This window comes from Podarcis gaigeae (assembly GCF_964106915.1).
Source record: "Podarcis gaigeae genome assembly, chromosome: 18".
Lineage (NCBI taxonomy): Eukaryota > Metazoa > Chordata > Lepidosauria > Squamata > Lacertidae > Podarcis > Podarcis gaigeae.
Window position 1 is genome coordinate 2728006 of NC_139696.1, and position 24991 is coordinate 2752996.

The following is a 24991-nucleotide window of genomic DNA, read 5'->3' on the forward strand; positions in this document are numbered from 1 at the left end:
AAACCCAAAGTGAGTAGCTGTTGTGGTGACAAACCACAAGAGTGAAGTTTCCGATAGACCATTTTAGTCCAGGCGCTTTTGGGATCTTGCAGCCCTAGGGATATTAGACCGGGGGGGATTTGAGTTTAGGCAAAACCAAGAGTTGAGTGTCCTACACCATTCTACCGAGGGAAGATTAGCCTCTAGGCGCAATGATGCATTTGGGGCAGAGGCCGGGACAGAGAAAATTTGCCTGAAGAACTTTGACTGGACAGTTTCCGTAGCTCCAAGTTTAGCGCCTGTCTAGATCTGTGCCCCATATAATACCTGTGCTAGGGGACTGAGGGTATCCGTTTACCATCTTTTGTGTGGAAAAAGCGTGTTGGAGTTTTGGTGCTTCGGAACGCTTCTTTTGCACATTTCTGACTTACATGTCGTCGACGTAGCAGGGATAAGGCATCTGTTGAATGTAGATCCCCACGCGGCCCTGCGGAGACGGCTCCTCGCCTTGGACCCGAACCACGGCCTGCTCCACGAGGTCTTGCACGTAGGCAAAGCCGCCCCAGACGTATCGCAGGTCATCAAAGGGGTCAGCCGCCGGCCCCGGGTCCCAAAACCTGGTCAACATTCGCAGGAAGAGGGAAAGGGGTTGAGAGTCCCTTTGAGCACAATCCGTTTTTGTTTGTTTTGTGGTCAGGAGAACCTTTTATTCCATTTCTGAGCTGCTCTTCAAAAGAGTCTCTCTCCCCCCAAAAAAACCCACACACAATCGTTTCTATTAAATCTCCAAAAATATTCCAGAACATTATCCAATTAAACAAACTGCAAACCCAAAATTTTCTTATTGACTAGGGCTTAGTCCGTCGGAAATAGTGTCCGGGCGGAATTTCCTGAAATTGGTAAAAATGTCTCGGAAAACATTTGGCAAACAATGTTGGAAGCGCTGTTTTTTTGTGTGAATTTCCTTAATAGCTCAACAACTTCGGGGGGCGGGGAGATGATTTTGCATAAAAGAGAAAAAAAATAGCTCAACTTTGGCCAGAAAAAGGAAAAGAAAGCTCAACAGCTTTGCCAAGAAAAGCTCCATAACTTTTGTGTCTGGATTTTCACTTTAATAAATATGGCAGCCCTATTCTTGACTTACCATTTCCCGATGTTTCTTTACTCCATTTTATTAGCTGTTTCACTAGCTAAACCCCAGAATCGTGGCTTCCTTCATTAACCAACAGCTTATAAGGCCACGCACTTCAAAAGCATGCCCATCTGAGGTTTCCTTCTTTCCTCCTCCCCCCACAATCCGCTTTCCTTTCGTGCCGTGCCTTTTCAGGCTGCAACCCTAAGGGGCGGGATCCTTTGTTACCTTCTAAACAAGAGGAAGGAAAGCGCACGCGCGATATTTACGCCCAGAAGGCGGGGTTGAGCTAGATGACCCGTTGGTCCCTTTCTACGAATCTTTCTCTCTCTTCCCCCCCCCCCCTTCTGCGCCTGACCTTGGTTTTGGCCTTCATATTGAAATCAGCAATAACTGGAGTTCAGTTCTTCCTGATGTCCATATGAAGTTCATTGTGTTTGTTTTTTTAAAAAAATATTTATTAGCAGTTTAAAGATTACAAAAGAAAAGAAAAAGAATTAAACAAGACAATACAATACAATACAAAAACAAAAACACCACAGACCCCAAACCCTAAAACATTTAATCAACCAAACAAAACAAAGACAATTAAAAACACATCCATTAATTTCAATATCATAACTTTCGTTCACTTGTTTCAGCGACCTCCTCAAACCTCCCTTTTTGTATTCCACTTCAATTAACTGTTTCAGCAATTCCTTTCCATCTTCCTCCAGTTTTTTGTCCTGTAATTTATCTTAACATATTCCTAACCTTGTTTTTTCCCCTTTAATGCATTTACAATCTGCCTGTACCTAATTCCTTATAACATTCTCTGCTAAAGCCATATAACTTCATTCCATCATTTTTCTAACATTCCTTAATTTTACAATATTTCTGTAAATAATCCTTAAACTTTTCCCAATCTTCTTCCACCGACTCTTCTCCCTGGTCTCGGATTCTGCCAGTCATTTCCGCCAGTTCCATATACAATGGTGCCCCGCAAGACGAACGCCTCGCAAGACGGAAAACCCGCTAGGCGAAAGGGTTTTCCGTTTTGGAGGCGCTTCGCAAAACGAATTTCCCTATGGGCTTGCTTTGCAAGACGAAAATGTCTTGCGAGTTCCTGCGGGGTTTTTTCCTCCCCCCCCCTTTTTCCTAAGCCCTAAGCCGCTTATCAGCTGATCTGCTAAAAGCCGCTAAACCGCTAACAGCGCTAATCCGCTAAGCTGTCAATGGGCTTGCTTCGCAAGACGAAAAAACCGCTAGACGAAGAGCCTCACGGAACGGATTAATTTCGTCTTGCGCGGCACCACTGTAGTCCATCTACGATTCTTTCTCAAACTGGGCAGAACGGCAGTGGCTCACCTGTCCTTGATCTTGTTGGTGCGGGTGACGTCGTCGATGTCCATTCGGATTTTGAAGCGGACGTGCGGAGGGAGCACCTCGCCGAAACCGCTCTGGTTGTCCGGCGGCAGGAACACCACCCCGGCCCAGAACTGGCGGTCCTCCAGTAGCCCCATGGCCCGCAGAACCAGCTGGTCCTCCGAGTCCACCGCCTCGATTTTGTTCAGGGAAATGCACTAGGAAAGAAACAGTCCCATCGTCATGGGGTGGATCAGAGAGGAGGGCAGTTGCTCCTTAGGCAGAAGGTTGCAGGTTCGATTCCTGACACCTTCACGTTTGTATTTACCGTATTTTTACCGTATTCTTTGCTCTATAAGACTTACTTTTTCCCTGCTAAAAAGTATGGGGAAATGTGTGTGCGTCTTATGGAGCGAATGCAGGCTGCACAGCTATCCCAGAAGCCAGAACAGCAAGAGGGATTGCTGCTTTCGCTGCACAGCGATCCCTCTTGCTGTTCTGGCTTCTGGGATTCAGAATATTTTTTTTCTTGTTTTCCTCCTCCAAAAACTAGGTCCGTCTTGTGGTCTGGTGCGTCTTATAGAGCGAAAAATACGGTAGTTAATCCCGGGCCCGATCCCTCCGGGTAATAACCCCCTGCCCGAAACCCTGCAGGGCTGCTGCCAGTCCGGGCGTGCAGTGCTGAGTTCGGCAGGCAGGCAGCTTCTCCTGCTACTGCGAGGGGCAACACACCTCGATAAACTGGGACAAGGTGCCGATCGCAGCGTCCACTTCACTGTAGGCCTGGCGCCAAGTGTAGGATTGGCCGGCCGTCTCCGGCGACAAGAACTCTCTCAAGGCCGACACGTTCCAAAATGTTCCTTCCATCTGCTGTTCCAGGAGCTGGACCACGCCAGGGGTCTTCAGCAGTTTCTGCAAGGAATAATAATAATAATAATTTATTATTTATACCCTGCCCATCTGGCTGGGTTTCCCCAGCCACTCTGGGTGGCTTCCAACAGAGTATTAAAATACAATAATCTATTAAACGTTAAAAGCTTCCCTAAACAAAGGCATCCACCGTGAGGGAAAGGGATGCAGGTGGCGCTGTGGTCTAAACCACTGAGCCTCTTGGGCTTGCCGATCGGAAGGTCGGCGGTTCGAATCCCCGCGACGGAGTGAGCTCCCGTTGCTCCGTCCCAGCTCTTGCCAACCTAGCAGTTCAAAAGCACGCCGGCGCAAGTAGATAAATAGGTACCACTGCGGTGGGGAGGTAAACGGCGTTTCCGTGCGCTCTGGTTTCCGTCACGCGCCAGAAGCGGTTTAATCCTGCTGGCCACATGACCTGGGAAGCTGTCTGCGGACAAACGCCAGCTCCCTCGGCCTGAAAGCGAGATGAGCGCCGCAACCCCATAAGCACCTTTGACTGGACTTAACTGTCCAGGGGTCCTTTACCTTATTACCGATCATGGGGAGAGATGGCGAAGGGGATTTCCCAGGGGCAGGTTTGAGCCCGAGACAATGCCTCTCCAGACACAGAATCGCAGAGCTGTAAGCGAAAGCTCGAGCCGATCCGTCAAAATCCCATTTAGAACAGATAAATCCTGTTTCTTGCCCAAACCCTTATATCCCAGCTGACCGACAGGGAGTATAGCTGGTCATAACCAAAGCTGGCAGGGCTCATTTGACGGCAATGAGGAAACGGAGCCTTTTTAGTGTCGTCAGCCCAGGCCTGTGGAACTGACTGCCACTGGAAATTCAGCATGTGCTTCCTGCGCCAGACAGAAATCATGTGGCGGTGACAATGGGAGGCCCCAGGTTAAGAACAGTTTCAGGTTAAGAATGGACCTCCAGAACGAATTATCAATCAATCAATCAATCAATCAATCTTTATTACGGTCCAGAAACCCAACAAATCATTACCAAGCAATACACAATTCATGCAGCCTACCTCCAGGTTAAACAAGCATTTTGTTCAGAATATAGGTATTATTGGTTCTTGCAACCACCGATAAAAACTTGGCCACTGCTCATGTTCTAGCGATTGTCCAGTCTTCCAATAGGAACCTGACATAGCGAGCCTCTGATTTTCCCGGGAAAGCTACCCGCAAGGGTAGTATCAGTTCAGCCCTGGCTTGCTCGTATTTTGCACAGTGCAGCAAAATATGATTTATGGAATCGATGTCTTGAGCACACGAGCAAAGTCTGTCCTGGTAGGGAACTCCGAGGTACCACTGTAAATATTTTAATTGATAAATACCTCCTCCCGGCACAGACCCCTTCTCCGTCCCCGCTTGCAAGTTCAAGAGACGAACCTGAACAGCTCTCACTTCCGGACTCGAGTTCATGAACGTGTAGAGTTGAGGTCCCAGATCTTCCCATGCGCCCCTCACTTCGCGCAAGACGGCCAAGTTCTGAAAAGTCCGGTTCACCTGGAAAACAGGTTCCATTGAATTAGAACGGCTAACACCCCCCAAAATGTTATTTTCACAACAGCCCTGCAATGTACCAGTGGGCTAGACTGCTCTGCGAGTTTTATAATGCATGTTTTCCCCTGCATTCTGGAGATTTTTCTCTCTGATAGTCTGCCTACTGCAGCCTCCCCAAAAGCCCTTGACTTCCATAGCTGGGCTCTCCTGTAAACTGGGAAGACTGGGGAGCTGCTTACTGGTGCCTCTGATAGGTGTTGATTCTCAACTTTTAAAGAAGAAGTCTTTTTACTTTCATATAATTAGATTATGGTGCCTCCGAGTGGACTTTGTTTTGGTTGAAAGTCAAAAATTGGGGGGCGTCTTGTACCCAGATAGTGAACACACAGGGGGCGACCTCCCCGTTAAAAACTCAGCAACTTTTGGAGATTCCCCCCCGCCCCAATAAAAGTGACGCCGTACTGCTTTTAATGTACGGTTGCGAATGTAGCTTTGGGGTCACAGGGGTTGCGACGGCGGGGGGGGGGTATTTGCGCCTCTGGAAAGGGGAACGTTTCCCCAAAATCCCGGTCCCAGCAGACAGGAACTCTAGAGAGACAGATCTCTCCACTAATAATAATAATAATAATAATAATGGTGGTGAATTATTTATGCCCCACCCATCTGGCTGGGTTTTCCCAGCCACTCTGGGCAGCTTCCAAAAAAATACATTAAAACATCAGTCATTAAAAACTTCCCTAAACAGAGCTGCCTTTAGATGTCTTCTAAAAGTCAAATGGTTGTTTTTTTCCTTGACACCTGATGGGAGGGCGCCACCACTGAGAAGGCCCTCTGCCTGGTTCCCTGTAACCTCACTTCTCGCAATGAGGGGACCGCCAGAAGGCCCTCGGAGTTGGACCCAGGTGTCCGGGCTGAATGATGGGGGTGGAGACGCTCCTTCAGGGATACTGGGCCTTTTAGGGCTTTCAAGGTCAGCACCAACACTTTGAATTGTGCTCGGAAACGTCCTGGGAGCCAATGTAGGTCTTTCAAGACTGGTGTTATGAGGTCTCGGCAGCCGCTCCCAGTCCCCAGTCTAGCTGATGCATTCTGGATTAGTTGTAGTTTCCGGGTCACCTTCAAAGGTAGCCCCATGTAGAGCGCATGGCAGTAGTCCAAGCAGGAGATAACCAGGGCATGTACCACTCTGGAGAGACAGTCTGCAGGCAGGGAGGGTCTCATCCTGCGTCCCAGATGGAGCAGCCCTGGACACAGAATTGACCTGCGCCTCCATGGACAGCTGTGAGTCCAAAATGACCCCCAGGCTGCGCACCTGGTCCTTCGGGGGCACAGTGACCCCATTCAGGACCAGGGAGTCCCCCACACCTGCCCGCCTCCTGTCCCCCCAAAACAGTCCTTCTGTCTTGTCAGGATTCAACCTCAATCTGTTAGCCCCCATCCATCCTCCAACCGCCTCCAGACACTCACACAGGACCTTCACCAGCTTCACTGGTTAAAATTTGAAAGAGAGATGAGGGTTGGGTATTACCCTACCTCTGCCATGACCTTCTGCGTGGCTGGCGTTGGAGGGGCGTACAAGATCTTCCCGACGAAAAGGGGCTTGATCCCCCTCCACAAGATGCGAGAGAACGGGTTGCTCTCCAACGTCCGGATCAAATCTTTGCAGTAGGGACCTGCGGAAAAAGCAATCTGTAACCGTCAAGGGAAAGGCAACCGGGAACCTTCGCATACAGTGGTGCCTCGCAAGACGAAATTAATCCGTTCCGCGAGTCTCTTCGTCTTGCGGTTTTTTCGTCTTGCGAAGCACCCCTATTAGCGGCTATTAGCGGCTTAGAAAAAGGGGGGGGAGGGGAAAAACTCGCAAGACTCGAAAACGAAGCAAGCCCATAGGGAAATTCGTCTTGCGAAGCGCCTCAAAAAATGGAAAACCCTTTCGTCTGGCGAGTTTTTCGTCTTGCGGGGCATTCGTCTTGCGGGGCACCACTGTATTTCCCAAATCTGAGCAGCCAACGCTGTCATTTGTAGGGACTGAATCCCAACGATCCGAATTCTCAGGACTCAGCCAAACAGCTGCAAATGCAACACTCTAAGCGCATTATACGAAGGAGAAAAAAAACACCGAGTTTATACATTTCGTTAATTTTACAATCATTTTTACATTTCCAAGTTTGACTTCCTTCCCCCTCTTGCTGTGGTTCCTTAAAAAAATTTGGTTCCTTGCAGCTCTTCAATTCTACAAAATGGAGGACTGGGGTGGAATCTAGACACATATTTTTAAAAACGCTTTTTTAAAGAAGCATTTTGAAAAATATATTGAATTTGCCATAAGCTTCTTTCCATTTTCGGGCGAGTAACATTCTTCCTGCTGTTGTAGCAAACATATATCAATTTCTATACAATTTAGGTAGTTCTGTCCCTATAATTCCCAAAAGAAAAACTTCTGGGTTTTTGTTTACAAAGGTTATTTTGAACATCCTTTCCAATTCATTATCTATCATCTCCCAGTGAGCTTTGACCTTATTACAAGACCACCAAATATGATAAAAGGAACCTTCATTCTCTTTGCATTCGCTTCAGCCGAGACTTCTTCATTGTGGGGGTCAGACTAGATGACTTTGGGGTTCCCTTTCAACTTGGCAATTCTGCAAAAATCCGCCTCCCCACCACAATTCTTGCCATGCATTAAAAAATCAAATAAAACACTGGAAAAGGTACTATGATACATATATGGTGGAACTGTTTAAACATCAAACAATTTTGGGAAACAATATATAACGAAATGAAAAAATGTTCAGATATTCATTTAGGAAAACACCAGAAGGTTTTCTATTGGGAATAGTACCAGGAAGTCTAAAGGAAGAAGACAAGACATTATATTTTTATGTAACAGTAGCCGCAAGGCTACTGATTGCGAAAAATTGGAAAAGCGGTATTATAGTGACAAAAATAGAGTGGCTTGCCAAATTATTGGAGTATTATTGGAGAATTACAATATATCCAAAACAATGGGAGAAATTGGAAGGATCGCAAAAGAGAAGATAGACAGGGATTGGAAGGTGTTTAAAGGATACTTGCAAAACCATATTGAAAAATCAGAACTCCTATTAGAATAAACAAGTTCCGTTTTAAATACTAAACAAGTTCCGTTTTAAATACTAAATAAGATGGATAACAATGCGTAATAGAAAAAGGAGCATGAAATTAGGTTAAAGGTGTGTGAAAGAAAGTAATAGAAGTGGAAAGAAATTGCAATTGAGTAGATTGGAAGTCTAACACAAAGGTGGGGTGAGGGGGGTGATGGGAAAAGGAATTATCTGTGGGATTGAGTGTAGGTACGTTTTAACATTTTAAAGGATTGTATGAAATGTATGTTTGTATGCTTGCATATTCGCAATATGTGTGTATTAATGCTGAATTATTTTAACAAAAGAAACTTTTCCCCAAAAAAATGAAATAAAAAGAAAAGTGTGTGTCACTCACTCGTGCCGTTGTCCAAAGTGATCTTTTGCTCCGATTCGTTGCGACCGAGGAAGGACTTGACGTCGTTGTCCTCGTACCAGTTCAAGGAGGGCACCTTGAGGCCTCCCCCTTTGGGGTGGCCGCAGACCAGGCGGGAGAAGACTTCGAAGGTTTGTCGGGCGGAAGACGGCGGGTCCTGGCCAGAGAGAATCCGGAGAGCCTCGCGGAACTCCACAAAGCTGGTCGCGGCGGAGATCTGGGTCGCAGGGAGGTGAAGTGGGTAATAACGATGTGAATGTATAACGTATAATGGAAAAATACAGTGGTACCTCGCAAGACGAATGCCTCGTAAGACGAAAAACGCGCAAGACGAAAGGGTTTTTCGATTTTTGAGTTGCTTCCGCAAGACGATTTTCCCTATGGGCTTGCTTCGCAAGACGAAAACGTTTTGCGAGTTTGTTTCCTTTTTCTTACGTCCCAGGCACCGGGCGGCCGCGCAGATGGGTTGGCGCTGGCGGGAGCCTCATTTGTGGGCGCCGCCACCTCATCGCCTCTCGCTTCTAAATCCTGCGCTCAGCGCCCGTACAGGATAGCCAGCACCAGCAGGGCCAAGAGCAGCGCCAGCAGCGCGGCGGACTTTTTGCCCACGTAGAAGCCCGAGCGCAACTTGACGGTCATGGTGGCCGGTTGAAAGCGAGGGGGGAGCCTGAGCGACTGAGGAAGAAATTCAGCACAGGATCCGTGCTTCGCAAGATGAAAAAAATCGCAAGACGAAACAACATGCGGAACGAATTAATTTCGTCTTGCGAGGCACCACTGTAAATAAAAATTATATATATATACAGTGGTACCTCGGGTTACAGACGCTTTGAAGGGGGAAGGAATGGGTTTCTGTGCAGTCAGTCTGAAACGGGACCCAAAATCCACATTTTCCCTCCTCCAAGGGAACATTTCTAAAATGCATTAACTCGGGCTTTTGAGTCAATGTATAAACAGAAAGACGGCTGTATAAACAAGTGCTCAAAGCCCTCTCCTTTATCAGTCTGTGACGGCAATGGATGGCCTTGCCAGTTCCGTGGAGCAGGGGTGGCACGTCTGGGTCTTAGCTTACATCCTGACCACAAAAGACGCACAGACCTTGTCAGGTCTGACAAGAGACCCGGGAATGGCGGCAGGAGTGTTCTCAGAGTTGGTGACCTCCTGCCCCAAGATAAGAGTATAGGAACAGGAACAACCTTTTATGGTCAAGAGGACCAGAACAGGAATATCTGTTTATGGTCATGGATGTCAACTTACGTGTATAAGCTGACGTGGCTGGATTCCTGGGGAAGGGGGGAGAGGGTGCCTGGAGGATATATATACTGCATGAAATTTCTCATTTCTTTGGACTTGCTGTGAACAGAATAAACACTTTCTCTGAATCAACCTCTGTGTCATTTGACTCCTTCTTCCCTGTTCTGGAAGCAACGCTCACCCTACCATCGGTCAAGTCTAATAAGGCTACAGCTTCAGGTTACAGACTCCGCTAACTCAGAAATAGTGCTTCAGGTTAAGAACTTTGCTTCAGGATGAGAACAGAAATCATGCGGCAACAGCCGGAGGCGCCATTAGCTAAGGTGGTGCTTCAGGTTAAGAACAGTTTCAGATTAAGAACGGACCTCCGGAACGAATTAAGTTCTTAACCAGAGGTACCACTGTATATATAAAGGGACAAGCTCATCTCCATGCCACGAATTACCTCTTCGGCTAAAGATGAGGTCCCTTGAAGAAGGGTACGGAGGGAATCCACCGTGTTTGCAACCTCGGCCGACGCAACACTCATGCGCTCCTGTTGGGAAGAAGATGGGTTTATTCCTTGTTTGGGGGCAGGCGTCCTTCGCTCGCAACCATCTCCCGTCGTTTCGCAAGTTTCCGAAAGGGCAGACGTGGTAGATCCACGTTTTAAAGTGAGCTTCGTCAAATCTCTCTCGCTCCCCCTCCCTGCCCCGCCACACAGATTCCTCCTAACGGTAACCAAAATCATTACACTGCTACCTTGGTTCTCAAACTCCTTGGTTCCCAAATGCCGAAATCCCAGAATTATGTGTTCCAGTTTTCGAACGTTTTTCAGAAGCCGAATGTCCAACGCGGCTGTCGGCTATTGTTTCTGGGGCACCTGCGCCAATCAGAAGCCACGCTTTGGTTTCTGAACCTTTCAGGAGACAAACGGACTTCCGGAATGGATTAAGTTTGGCGCTTTTGTTTTTGCCATTTATTTTGTTTTTTTGTTTTTGAGGCTTTTTCATTTGTTTTTGTGACTGTGCGGAAGCCGGTTCAGCTACTGATTGACTGGTTGTGTGACGGCGGAAATGGATAATAATAATAATAATAATAATAATTTTTATCATCTCCAATACCGTCTTATTTATTTTATAGTACAGTACACGGATGATTGCTTTCATTTCATAGATCAGTGGTCTCGTTAGATAGTAAAATTCATGTTAAACTGCTGTTTTAGGGGTTGCTTTTAAAAGCCTGGAACGGATTAACCCGTTTTGCATTACGTTCTATGAGAAAGAATGCGTTGGTTTTGGAATGGAATTTCCGGAACGGATTAAGTTTGAGAACCAAGGTACCACTGTATTATTATTTTTCATTTGTATACCACTATACAATTGTATACCACTCCACACCTACCGCGAGAATTTTGGCCCAGTCAACTTGGGAAAGGAAGCGGCGTTCCAGGGCTCGGAGGGTGCCGTCCGGCAAAGCGCAAAGGTTTTCCCGAAGACCCTCAGCCGCCTCCGCGTTTTCGGAAACCAAAAATTTGGAGAGCACAGAAGCATTGCAAACTATCTGCTTCAAAGGCATCCCAGCGAGGGAGAACTGGAAGAGGAGAGAGGGGAATCGGCGCCGTGAGAATGGGCGACTTCGGCCACTTTCACCGCCAAAAGCTGCCACCCACGTTCCCGCCTCCTCCTTCCTCTGGCTGTTTTGTCAGCCTCAAGTTTCTAGTCCTCCAGAAGGAGGCTGCTCTTCTTTTCTTAAAATAATAATAATAATAATAATAATAATAATAATAATAATAATAATAATAATATTGGTGTTTGTTTAAGCTTCAAAGTATACACACAAATTGCCTAAAAACACACACAAGAAAACACATTACAATACTAAAAGGAAACAAAAAATATAAGCACATGTTACTTGTAAAACACAATTTAACTTTCATTGTTATGCGACTTCCTATTATTACTTTATTTATTGAATTTATATATCGCCCAATACCCGGAGATCATCATCACCTTCATTACTATTACTATTATTACTCTATTTATTGAATTTATATATCGCCCAATACCCGGAGGTCTAACATTTCCAAATTCTGCATCCTACTGTTTTGCAGGCCTCAAGTTTCCAGTCCTCCTGAAGAAGGCTGTTCTTTTTTAAAAAAAAAATAATAGTATTGGTGTATAAGCTTCAAGGTATACACACAAATCGCGTCTTATGTAAATAAACGACTTCCAAACCCAACGTTGCTGAAATCTGCATCCCCATGTTTTGTCAGCCTCAAGTTTCTAGTCCTCCTAAAGGAGGCGGCTATTCTCTTTTTTTAAAAAAAAAAAGAAATGGCAATATTGGTGCTTGTTTAAGCTTCAAGGCACGGGTATAAATTGCGCCTTACGTAAATAAACAACTTTCTTTTTTTTAAAAAAAAATGAATTTACATACTGCTCTATACCCGGAGGTCTCAGCACGGTTCACAGAATAAAATCAAAATATAAAACCACAGAATACATAATTAAATAAAAATAAAAACAACCACCCAATAACCCCCGCAACGGTTCCAAAATCCGCATCCCAATGTTTTGTCAGCCTCAAGTTTCCAGTCCTCCTGAAGGATGCTTCTCTTCTTTTAAATAATAATAATGTTGTTTGTTTCAGCTTCAAGGCATGCACACAACTCACGCCTTTGTGTAAATACATGACTTTCAGGCCTATCGTTTCCAAAATCCTCACCCCAGTAATTTTAAAAACAGAAACACAAATTGTTTGTTATAAAGTCTTACCAGTTCCTCGATTTCATTGGCCCATTTCCGAGACCTTTCCACAGCCATTCCCCTATAGCTGGAATCTGAGATTCTCCCCACTTTCAAGCCCAGGTTAAACGCATCAAGGCGCTAGTCCTCAAAAAGGAGGCGGGCTCATTTTTCTCTCTTTTTCTTTTACTTACCACCCGCGGGTCAAGTCTGGACCCGAGCAGTTCCTCCACGGCGGCGGGTGGCAGGGAGGCATCGGTCCGGAGGAAACCGGAAAAGGTCTCATTTTCTTTCAGGTACGCCCTCACCTGCAAATCTGGTAAAAGGGGAGCGAGTTCGGATTAGTTGCAGAGAAACGGGGTGCCTGAACGCTGACAAAACCGAAACAGGAAGCAGCTGAAACCAGGAAGACAGGTGTAAAGAGCTGCGCGGGGAAATCCTGAAACCGGACCCGGTCGTACTATGGAAGAACTTGCGTTTTTCCTCTGCCCTCCTGGTCCCTCTCACCTTGCGTGCTGTGAAGGCGCGGGCAAGTCTTGCCTTAACCCAGGGACATCAACTCTCAATCAATTGCGATCTACTCACAGCATTAAAAAACTGGCAGTGATCTTCCCAAAGTTGTGCTTTTTTTAGGAAGTCAAAATTGGTGTTTTGTTCTGGTTTTTGTGCTTTTTTGTAAGGAGATTGCTGAGGGGCCAGAGGTCAACCAGGATCTACCAGGAACACTCCGCAATCTACCAGTAGATCACAACCTACCTCTTGGACATGCCTGCTTTAAACTTTAAACGGGGGCTTTTTTTAGTTTGCTGGAAATCACTCCTTAATTGGTGCCCCAGCTTGCGTTTTTCCTCTGCCCTCCTAGTCCCTTTAACCTCGCATGTCGTGCAGGCAGGGACAAGCCTTGCTTTTTAAACTTTAAACGGGAGCCTTTTTTCGTTTGCAGGAAAGCACGCCAAATCACTCCTTAAGAATTGGTGGCCGAGCTTGCCTTTTTCCTCTGCCCTGCCCATCCCTCTCACATCGTATGCCGTCGCCGTTTCCCCATATTGCAACCTGGTTTGGCGGGGGACGACTGCCTTGCTTTTTAAAACTGATCGATAGATGATCCATCTATCTATCTGTGCTGGGCCTGGGGGTAACCCGTGAAATGCAGTCCAGGTCTGGTCCAGAATCCGGAGTCAGTCCGACAGGGCCATGGCAGGACCCGAGGCAGGACCCGAGGCCGCCTCAGCCTCCCCTGACCCAACCGGTAGTGGAGCACCTGTAAGCGATGGCCCAGCTGGAGGCAACGAGGGAATCCCCACATCTGGAACCAGGGCAGGATCAGGCCCCTGACTCGGCCCAGCTGGTGTTTGTTGCAGGGGAACCTGAGACTCTTCAGGATGGTTTAGATGATGCCTGAGGCAAAGGATACGGTGCGGACTGAGTCCCCTCAGGTTCCGATTCCGAAACCCAGGCCATCACACTATCTACTGTATTTTTTGCCCTATAAGACTCACTTTTTCCCTCCTGAAAAGTAAGGGGAAATGTGTGTGCGTCTCATGGAGCGAATGCAGGCTGTGCAGCTATCCCAGAAGCCAGAACAGCAAGAGGGATTGCTGCTTTCACTGCGCAGCGATCCCTCTTGCTGTTCTGGCTTCTGAGATTCAGAATATATTTTTTTCTTGTTTTCCTCCTCCAAAAATTAGGTGCGTCTTGTGGTCTGGTGCGTCTTATAGAGCGAAAAATTCGCTATCTATCCATCCAAAATCATCGCAAGCTCTCACAAGCCCTTACCCGTTTGCGAGCTAACATTTCCGCTTATCTGACGCAAGGCAGACAGGAGCCGGGAAAAACCGCTTTGCGCTTCTGGGTTGTTCATTCGATGGACGACTTTCTGGACATCGGCAAAGAGGCGAGAAATACTGTTTGGGGAGGCGAGGGAGAAGGAGGAAGAAGGCTTTATTTCTATTCCGGTGAAGGTTTCCTTCCTTTCGTTTGATATAATATAATAATAATTTATTCTTTATACCCCACCCATCTGGCTGGGTTTCCCCAGCCACTCTGGGCGGCTTCCAACAAAACACTAAGTCACAGTAAGCTGTTAAACATTAAAAGCTTCCTTAAAAAGGGCTGCCTTCAGATGTCTTCTAAAAGTCAGATAGTTGTTTATTTCCTTGACATCTAATGGGAGGGCGCCACCACTGAGAAGGCCCTCTGCCTGGATCCCCATAACTTGGCTTCTCACAGTGAGGGAACTGCCAGAAGGCCCTCGGAGATGGACCCCGGTGTCCGGGGTGGAGACGCTCCTTCAGGTCTACTGGGCCGTTTAGGGCTTTCAAGGTCAGCACCAACACTTTGAATTGTGCTCAGAAACGTCCTGGGAGCCAATATAGGTATTTCAGGACCGGTGGTATGTGGTCTTGGCGGCCACTCCCAGTCCCCAGTCTAGCTGCTGCATTCTGGATTAGTTGCAGTTTCTGGGTCACCTTCAAAGGCAGCCTCACGCAGAGTGCCTGGCAGTAGTCCAAGCGGGAGATAACCAGAGCATGCACCACTCTGGCCAGACAGTCCGCAGGCAGGGAGGGTCTCATCCTGCGTCCCAGATGGAGCTGCCCTGGACACAGAATTGACCTCCGCCTCCATGGACAGCTGTGGGTCCAGAATGACTCCCAGGCTGCGCACCTGGTCCTTCAGGGGCACAGTTACCCCATTCAGGACCAGGGAGTCCCCCACACCTGCCCGCCTCCTGTCCCCCAAAAACAGTCCTTCTGTCTTGTCAGGATTCAACCTCAATCTGTTACATGATAATGCATGTAAAACAGATTAAAAACACATGCTGAAAATTGCAGGGGGTTAGACTAGAGAACCTTTGGAGGTCCCTTTTTCCAACCTTACAACTCTTACAGGTACCATAAACCAGGGTGGATTTGATTGAAATCACTAGTACGCAAGACTTGATTTAAATCTTTCTTTTTTTACAGAAAGACTCATTTTCGCTGGTATCATCTTAATATTTACATATTTTTGGAATAATAAATTTCCACAGTATTTTTTTACAATTATATCCAAAATTACTGATTTGATTACCCTATCAGACAGGTAATTGTGGAATTATCGTGAGGCTTAATAAGTTGGCTGTTTATATCGGGACAACTTTTCCGCCGCGCTTTACCGGAAGGAGAAAAACAATCGTTTCCTTTGTAACAATTTAAACAATTGATTTAACTAAAACAATAGGATTGTGGTATATGTATCCATGTTTGTTAACTGATGTGGTTAAGCAACGGGGGAAAACAACTTAGATTGAGTTTTGGAACACATGAAAAACTTAAAACAAACCTTTATTTCTTTATGAATAGCCTTTGGACTATAAATAGAAAACCTTTCGAAAGATTCTTTTTCCTCCAAAAGCATTTTATTTTAAAAATTGAAATAAAAAAAAAATCCTATTTAAATGGGAAAAAATCCTATTTAAATGAAAAAAAATCCTATTTAAACATTTAAAAATCTGATGTTTTCCATTTTTCGTTTAAAAAGTAATCGATTTTTAAATCCACCCTGTCACAAACTCACATGGAACGGTTGAAGTTATCCACCAAGCCGGGAGTCTCGCCGGCCGTCAGGTTCCGGAAGCAGGGATTGTTGATGTTGCAGACGATGCCCTGCAACCAAGGCAAAGTCCCGGCGGACGGCAGAGCCTTGTTGGGAAAGTGACCTGCGTGGAAAGACCCAAAAACCGAGCGGATAGATAGATAGATAGATATCTTTATTGTCATTGTCCCCTGCAGAACAATGAAACTGAAAAACTACATAAAACTACATAAAACATTCAAAACCCCCTAAAAACTCTGAAACCCCATTTTAAAATACAGTGGTGCCTCGCAAGACGAAAAGAATCTGTTCCGCGAGTCTCTTCGTCTTGCGGTTTTTTCGTCTTGCGAAGCAAGCCCATTGACGGCTTAGCGGATTAGCGCTATTAGCGGCTTAGCGGATCAGCTGATAAGCGGCTTAGCGGCTTAGAAAAAGGGGGGGAAAGGGAAAAAAACCCCGCAGGAACTCGCAAGACATTTTCGTCTTGCGAAGCAAGCCCATAGGAAATTCGTTTTGCGAAGCACCTCCAAAACGGAAAACCCTTTCGTCTAGCGGGTTTTCCGTCTTGCGAGGCGTTCGTCTTGCGGGGCACCACTGTAACACTATACTATAGAGACCCCTTATGCTGTGTTTAGAACCAGAATTGCATTTGGATAGAAACTGTTTCTCAGGTGGCTAGTCCTGGCCTTTATAACCCTGGACCTTCTTCCAAAAGCTGAAAGAGATCATTTCCGGGGTGCGCACTATCCTGCGCTATCTCTGCCGCTTTCTTATGGCACCTGGCAGCATAGATTTGATCTAAGGTGGGAAGAGTGCACCCAATTATTCTCTCCGCAGTCTTTACAACCCTGGATAGCATTGTCTTTTCCCTGGCTGTGCAGCTCCCAAACCACACACACAGACCATACGTTAATACACTCTGCACAGCGCAATGGTAAAATGCCATCAACAGGTCCTTTGAGATTGTTTTTCCGGAGGATTCTCAGAAAATATAACCTCTGCTGTGCTCTCTTCATCGGGTCTTTACTGTTTTCTCCCCAGGTTAGGTCATCTCTCAACTCCATTACCAGAAATTGAAACACCGAGACCTGTTCCGCGCACTTCCCCTCAATAATAAGTGGCTGAATATTCCCTACATTGCAGGGGTGGACTAGATGCCTCTAGGTGTCCCTTCGCAACAATTCTATGCTTCCGTCATAGCCTCTCTGTTGGCGCCAACTCTGGGCTCCTCTCCTTCTCAGAAAATTTTATATGTATAAACTCCGGCCCTCCAGGTGTTTCGGGACTACAAGTCCCATCATCCCTGACCACTGGTCCCGTTAGCTAGGGGTGATGGGAGTTGTAGTTCCAAAACATCTGGAGGGCCGGAATTTGCCTATGCCTGCTTTATTGAATTTTTAAAAAATTACAGTGAAAGCATGAATTAAACCTGACATCTAAATATGACATCCTGACATCCAAACCCGACATCCGAAGATATGTTCAAAAATATAATAATAGTTTTGACTCCGTGCTAGCATCCGAGTGATAAAGGAACTAAAAGGAGGTGGACAGCAATTAAGGATTAATGATGTTTTCAGAATGTATTAGAAAAATTATATAGAAAGGTTTATTGTTTTGTGTGCATTCAAATGTAAGATAAAATATATGCAAAGGGACCTGACAGGAAGTCAAAGTTGAAGAAAAGATTTTGGAAGATAAAAGGGGGGGAAATATTTACTTTCATTATTATCATTTTGTGTGCGGGTGTGTGTGTGTGTCTGCACATATGTGTGTTGTATGCAATGTTTGGGAGGAAAAAAGACAGTAGATAACAAATAACAAACTAAATATCGATGTATGTAATTTTTATTTCTTAATTATATTTAGTGGTAGTATGGCTGTATTGTTTTTTGTAACATAAAATCATTAAATAAAAAAATTTTTTAAAAAAAACCTGACATCCAAATATTCAAAAAGAAAAAGGGGGAATTACAAAAAGGTAAAAATATAAAAAGAAAAGGGGAAAAATAATAAGAAACGAAAAAGAATTAGTCAGGTACACAAAGTCGTTCAAAGGGTAATTTGAATATTCTACATGCCAGGTTCTCAGAAGGAAATCACATTTGCAATCCTTTTCTTTCTTTCCTTAAAGTTGTTTACTTTCTGTTCCGGGAAAACTAGATTGAATCCCTACTATATGAGTTGACTTCCCTCTATCTCTTTGTGGCTTCCACACTTCTCTTGAGTGACAAATATTCTGTATTCATTTATTAAAATCAGGGTTCCCCCCCCCCTTCTCAGAATATTTCTCCCTCCCAGCTGGTCCCTGAGCTCGCTCTTTCTTCCTCATCCACCCACATCCCTTTTTCCTTTTGTGCCGTAGCCTTTTTCAACGGCGGAGAGTATCACAGAACCACAATTCCCATTATCCCCGTCATTCAGAAAGCAAAAAGGATCCTTTCTGCCAGCACTGAGTCATCCATTTCCCGTAAGGAAAGACCACCAGTTGCAAAGAAGGAGCTATTTTCACCCCTTTCACACTTACATTCATGTTGCTCGAAAGGCGGGTGGGATTGTCTCACGGAGATGAGGATGAAAAACAAGAACAGGGGCCAGAGGACCTCGATGACCAGTTGCAACTGGAGAGACAAAAAGGGCAGGAATCAGGATCTTATTTTTGCAAAAAAATAAAAAAAATCGCATCCATTTTTTTCCTCATCCCCCCGCGATCCTTTTTCCTTTTGTGCCACGGCCTTTTCAACGGCAAGCACAAGAGCAAGAGCGCCAACAGCAAAATTTGACAGCGAAATTAAGAGACTCCAGCGGTGAGCGTTTTACGGAAGGACGGATGCCCTTTCTGCACTATTTAAGGAAATATCATGGTATGGTGAACTCACAAGCAAGATTTGAGCTATGAGCAACAGAGGCGCTTAGATTATAATATTGTGGTTATGATTGGATAGATAGATAAGTTGCAGAAGGAGAGAAATGAGAAAATCGTGGGAAACAGAGTGAAAAGTCGACAAAAATAAAAGTGTTCGGATTGCGTATGTTAAAAAGCATTGAAAAGGAATAATAAGTAACGGGGGGAAATAATTAATCAAGTTTTTAATCAAAGAAGCAAGCTATAGCAGGGTCAACCATTTGGGTAATTTAAATAGGAAGCTGCTACAATTCCCTGGACCCTTGAACTACAATTCCCATGGGCTTCATGTTGCAAACGTGACCTACACATTTTTCTCTAGTCGGACACATGGAAAGAACAGAGCTTTCCCCCCGCTCACCCCAAGAGAATCCCGAGAACTGCTATGACTCCCTGCACCCTTAAACTACAGTTCCCAAGATGCCGTGGGGGAAGCAAACACGATTCTTCCCCCCCCCCCCGTCACCTCCATGCAGTGCACAGAAATCGCAAGCTCCCCGCAGAAAATCCCAGGGACTGTAAAACATAATCGTCGCGGAGCTATGGCTATGGCGCCCAGCGGCCTTAAACTACAGTTCCCAGGTTCTCGCGGGGAATGTTATGGTGTGAACACGACTTTCTTCTCTAGTTGCCTCCGTGCCATGCATAAAATCGCAAACTTCCCGCGGAAAATCCCAGGGACTGTAAAACATAATGGTCGCAGAGCTGTGGCACCCTGCGGCCTTAAACTACAGTTCCCAGGATGCCTTGGGGGAAATGACGATGCAAATATTATTTTCTCTAATCACCTCCATGCTGTGCATAGAAATCAAAGCTTCCCCCAAAAAATTCTGGGGACAGTAAAACATAATCGCCGCAGAGCTATGGTGCCTTCAGGCCTTAAACTATGTTTCCCAGGGTGCTCTGAGAAGGGAGAACTCCCAAATGCAGCCGTCTTAGCAAACCAATAATAATAATTTATTATTTATACCCCGCCCATCTGGCTGGGTTTCCCCAGCCACTCTGGGCTGCTTCCAGCAAAATACAGTGGAGCCTCGCAAGATGAAATTAATCCGTTCCGTGAGGCTCTTCGTATAGCGGTTTTTTCGTCTTGAGAAGCAAGCCCATTGACAGCTTAGCGGATTAGCGCTATTAGTGGTTTAGCGGCTTTTAGCGGATCAGCTGTTAAGCGGCTTATCAGCGGATCAGCTGATAAGCGGCTTAGCGGCTTAGGAAAAGGGGGGGAAAGGGGGGGAACCCGCAGGAACTCGCAAGACATTTTCGTCTTGCGAAGCAAGCCCATAGGGAAATTCGTTTTGCGAAGCGCCTCCAAAACGGAAAACCCTTTCGTCTAGCGGGTTTTCCGTCTTGCGAGGCGTTCGTCTTGCGAGGCACCACTGTATTAAAATGGAAATCAAAATGCAGGCAACCCAAATTCCTCTCACCGCGGCGCTACGACTCACCGTCTGCCTGCGCCGGTAGGTGAAATTCTTCCAGAGTAAGAGCGCCAGTTGGATGCCGAACCCCATCATGCACCGGGAGGTCTGTGGTCCCCAAACATGCTCTATCGCGGGCACCGCATTGGGTCGATCTTAACGCAGGAGACCTGGAAAAAGAAATCAGCGTGCCCTTAACAAACAACGACAATAAATATTACAATTTATAGCTGACCTTTGCGGTCCTTTTCCAATTCAACAATTCCGCAATGCGATTCCCCCAACCAGGGCTGGATTTAGGTTTGATGCGGCCCTCGGCTACTGAAGGTAATGGTGCCCTTTCTATGTCCAGCTGTCCTTTGCCAACAACAAATTGTTGTTGTTGTTTTGTGTTGAATTTCTGCTATATGGTCATTGATGGACCTCGTAGGCATCTAAAGCCATTTGCACATCACAAAAGATGCATTTTATCAAAGTCTTTGTTGACCTGAAATACGATCAAGAAGTATATCAACAGTGAAATGCAATTAAGAAGAAGTATATTAATAGTGAAATACAATTAAGTATATTAATAGTGAAATACAGTTAAGAAGAAGTATATTAATAGTGAAATACAATTAAGAAGCATATTACGCAATAGTGAAATAATTATTAAGCTCTAACTTAAAATGATTTTTTTATCCATAACAAACTGAATAACGCAAACGCATTTGGTAATGACAAACGCTCCTTTAGAAACACAATTTGCAAAGACTCATCAGTCTCTTGAAACTTGCTATAACATGAAATAATAAGAGGTGTAAATATATGATGCAAACTACTAATAATTATAAAGAGTAGAATGTAGGCACCCTATATATAGAAAGGAGCAAAGCAGTAATATTTTAGGGAGCAGGCTAGCAGGCCTTAAGATCTGAGTGTTACACTGAGGTCTGTCTGTTTTTGCTATTTATTTTGCGTTTCGGTTTTTGCGGCTCTTTTTCGTTTTGTTCTCGTGACCGGGCTGAACCCAGTCCAGCTACTGATGGATCAATTGTGCGACCGCAGCACATTGATTATTGCTTTCATTTTACGGACCAATGGTCTTGTTAGATAGCAAAATCCACGTTAAGTTGCTGTTTTAGGGGTTGTTTTTAAAACCCTGGAACAGATTAATCTGTTTTGCGTGACTCTCTATGGGGAAAGCAGCACGCCTTGGTTTTGGAACACTTTGGTTTTGGAACGGAATTTCCGGAAGGGATTAAGTTTGAGAACCAAGGCGCCACTGTAGATAAATTTATTTCAGAATGCGGGGAGGGAAAAACAAAGGGTCCACTCTCGACGAACAGCAAAACCTTGCAAAGAGATCACGGCGAAAAACACTTGTGCGCCCACAACGCCGGAGGCGGTTATGGCATCATGGCAATTGTGCGCCAATTATGCGTCTCTCTCGAGGGTGGGGAAAAGCTGAGCGCAGGGGCCTTGTCAACAAGCACCCTTGGGAGCCACAAATCATTTCGTCCGTCCGTCCCCCCCAGCTCCGCAGAGAGAAATTTATCTGGGCCCCTTAAGCAGCAAGCAAGCTTGCCGGGTGATTATCCTCCCGGGCAAAATATCAATTAAACCACTGTCGCCAGGGAAACAGATCTGCCGGGCAAAGTTAAGAGGATTTAGTCCTTACCATCCCCAGCAAACTTTGCACACACACACACCCCGGCTGCTAACACCAGCCATCTCACTTGACCAGGCTCCTATCTAAGTTTCTAGTCCCTAGGAACGGACGGGCTCAGATTTTTGCCTTTCTTTCGGCAGCCAGATTATTCATTTCCTAGAATAAACTGTGCAAAAAAGCCTATGCAAAAGCCTTTGACTGTGTCGACCACAGCAAACTACGGCAAGTTCTTAAAGAAATGGGAGTGCTTGATCACCTCATCTGTCTCCTGAGAAACCTCTATGTGGGACAAGAAGCTACAGTTAGAACTGGATATGGAACAACTGATTGGTTCCAAATTGGGAAAGGAGTACGACAAGGTTGTATTTGTCTCTCTGCTTATTTAACTTATATGCAGAATTCATCATGTGAAAGGTGGGGCTGGATGAATCCCTAGCCGGAATTAAGATTGCCGGAAGAAATATCAACAACCTCAGATATGCAGATGACACAATCTTGATGGCAGAAAGTGAGGAGGAATTAAAGAACCTTTTAATGAGGGTGAAAGAGGAGAGTGCAAAATATGGTCCGAAGCTCAACATCAAAAAAACGAAGATCATGGCCACTGGTCCCATCACCTCCTGGCAAATAGAAGGGGAAGAAATGGAGGCAGTGAGAGATTTTACTTTCTTGGGCTCCATGATGACTGCAGATGGTGACAGCTGTCACGAAATTAAAAGACGCTTGCTCCTTGGGTGAAAGGCGATGGCAAACCTAGACAGCGTCTTAAAAAGCAGAGACATCACCTTGCCGACAAAGGTCTGTATAGTTCAAGCTCTGGTTTTCCCAGTAGTGATGTATGGAAGTGAGAGCTGGACCACAAAGAAGGCTGATCGCCAAAGAATGGATGCTTTTGAATTCTGGTGCTGGAGGAGACTCTTGAGAGTCCCATGGACGGCAAGAAGATCCAACCTCTCCATTCGGAAGGAAATCAGCCCTGAGTGCTCACTGGAAGGACAGATCCTGAAGCTGAGGCTCCAAGACTTTGGCCACCTCATGAGAAGAGAAGACCAACCCCCGCACTAGGCAGGAATACACAGGGACCCAACCCGGGATGTCCTGCATGCAAAGCAGTTGCTCTACCCACTGAGCGACACTCTCTTTTCCCCATTGCTGCAAAAAAACAACAACCTGCGCTTACCTGATTAAGTTGGCATGAAAATGTTTGGCAGTGCTTGCTGTTTCTGCAACTTTCAGCCCAAGGGGGGCTATTTCTGCCCCCGAATCTGCCCCACTGACCTCACCACCCTACAAGCAGCTTGGGTGGGTGTCTCTCTCTCTGCCAGCTCCTTCGAGCTTGCAGAATTCGGCAGGGAGGGTGAGGCGAAGCGGAACAAATCAGTTTCGCCTCCTGCCGGCAACGCCTACCAACTGGTCTCCCAGTCCACCAGCCCCAGTGGGGACCAGTTCACCAGCTGCATCTCACAGAAGCACGACACCCTCCCCCTTTTAAATTGAAAATTTGATTTAATTTTAAAAACCCTCTTCCTAGCAAGGAGCAAGGAGAGACCCTCTCGCCCATGAAGCGAGGAAGCAGTGCCCCTTTTGTGCCCCCGCAACCCTAATCAGGCGATCCCTCTTGCCTGCATGGATAAAGGGTTTTGGAAGAAGCCGGAGGTAAAGGTTGAATTCCTTCTCCCTGGGCTAATCTCCTTACAAAAGGCTGATCTCCTCCGGAGGGGGGGGGGAGATTTCGCAGAGGGAACTGCCCCACATCTCGGGGCCTGGAGGTTTCGCTCTCGAGAATTCAGAGCCCGACAGGGCCGGGTGTCCCCAATGGCCCCAGCTCCTCGGGCAGCCAGTGGCCAGGAGTTCCATAGGCCCCATAACGAAGGGTAGGCATGCCCCTTATTTGGAAAACGGCAAACAAGTGAAAACCCGTGTTAAGGTATATAACACGGGTAGGCAACCGAATCCGGCCCAATCGCCTTCTCGATCCGGCCCACGGACGGTCTGGGAATCAGCGTGTTTTTACATGAGTAGAATGTGTCCTTTTCTTTAAAATGCATCTCTGGGTTATTTGTGGAGCACAGGAATCCGTTCATATTTTCCCAAAAAAAATAGTCTGGCCCCCAACAAGGTCTGAGGGACATTGGACCGGCCCCCTGCTGAAAAAGTTTGCTGACCCCTGGTATATAAAGTAGTTATAAACTGGATTTTATAATACAGGGGTCCCTTGGTTCTCAAACGCCTTGGTACTCAAACAACTCAAACAACCTGGAACCTAAACGCTGCAAACCTGGAAGTAAGTGTTCCGGTTTGTGAACATTTTTCGGAAGCCAAACATGCTCCATTTTGAGTGTTACCCTGAGGTCTGTCTGTTTTTGCTATTTATTTTGCATTTTTGCGACTCTTTTTCGTTTTGTTTTTGCGGCTGTGCGGAACCCAGTTCAGCTACTGATGGATCGATTGCATGACTGCAGTACATTGATTATCGCTTTCGTTTTATGGATCAATAGTCTGGTTAGATAGTAAAATCCACATTTGATTGCTGTTTTAGGGGTTGTTTTTAAAAGTCTGGAACGGATTAATCCATTCGGCATTGCTTTCTATGGGAAAGCAGCGTGCCTTGGTTTTGGAACGGATTTCCGGAACGGATTAAGTTTGAGACCCAAGGTAGTAATAACAATAACATTTACAACCAGGAACTTTTAAGGGAGGTTTTTTGGGGACTCGGCCCTTTACTATCCTATATGCTATGGCATCTTGCGACTTGGAGCTTTGAATATGGTTTTTAAAAGACGGTTAATGCACACTTAATGCATGGCTTCAGAAATATTTGCCGGGAAGCCATAAATAATTCCACCATCAGCCTCAGACCAGAAATTCCAAGAAACCTTAACGATCTGGGCTGTTTTGAAACCCGGGTATCTGAAATGCCGCATCTACGTTAAAGAAGTGTCCAGAGGAACAGCTTCCCAATATACCGTATTTTTTGCTCTATAAGATGCACCAGACCACAAGACGCACCTAGTTTTTGGAGGAGGAAAACAAGAAAAAAAATATTCTGAACCACAGAGCCTAGGACTTGCCGATCAGAAGGTCGGTGGTTCGAATCCCCACCACG

General features: G+C 45.9%; 1 protein-coding gene and 1 long non-coding RNA gene across 4 annotated transcripts in view; one reads left to right on the forward strand and one right to left on the reverse strand.

The window, feature by feature from the left end:
• Positions 1-24991, forward strand: part of LOC310835891 — a 162551-nt gene that overhangs the window by 127940 nt on the left and 9620 nt on the right. The gene's annotated exons all lie outside the window — the stretch shown is intronic.
• Positions 1-24991, reverse strand: part of ABCA7 (ATP binding cassette subfamily A member 7) — an 84475-nt gene that overhangs the window by 55587 nt on the left and 3897 nt on the right. For all 3 annotated transcript variants that reach the window (XM_083720135.1, XM_083720133.1, XM_083720134.1), the window contains exons 2-14: positions 20262-20404; positions 18442-18535; positions 15897-16038; positions 14118-14245; positions 12536-12657; positions 10999-11187; positions 10061-10150; positions 8344-8578; positions 6397-6536; positions 4750-4866; positions 3188-3367; positions 2459-2673; positions 411-596 (exon numbers count right to left, since the gene is read on the reverse strand). In XM_083720135.1, coding sequence (XP_083576261.1) covers positions 411-596; positions 2459-2673; positions 3188-3367; positions 4750-4866; positions 6397-6536; positions 8344-8578; positions 10061-10150; positions 10999-11187; positions 12536-12657; positions 14118-14245; positions 15897-16038; positions 18442-18535; positions 20262-20330 — 1907 coding nt within the window. In that variant the 5' untranslated portion in view covers positions 20331-20404. The remainder of the gene's footprint in view (positions 1-410; positions 597-2458; positions 2674-3187; positions 3368-4749; positions 4867-6396; positions 6537-8343; positions 8579-10060; positions 10151-10998; positions 11188-12535; positions 12658-14117; positions 14246-15896; positions 16039-18441; positions 18536-20261; positions 20405-24991) is intronic.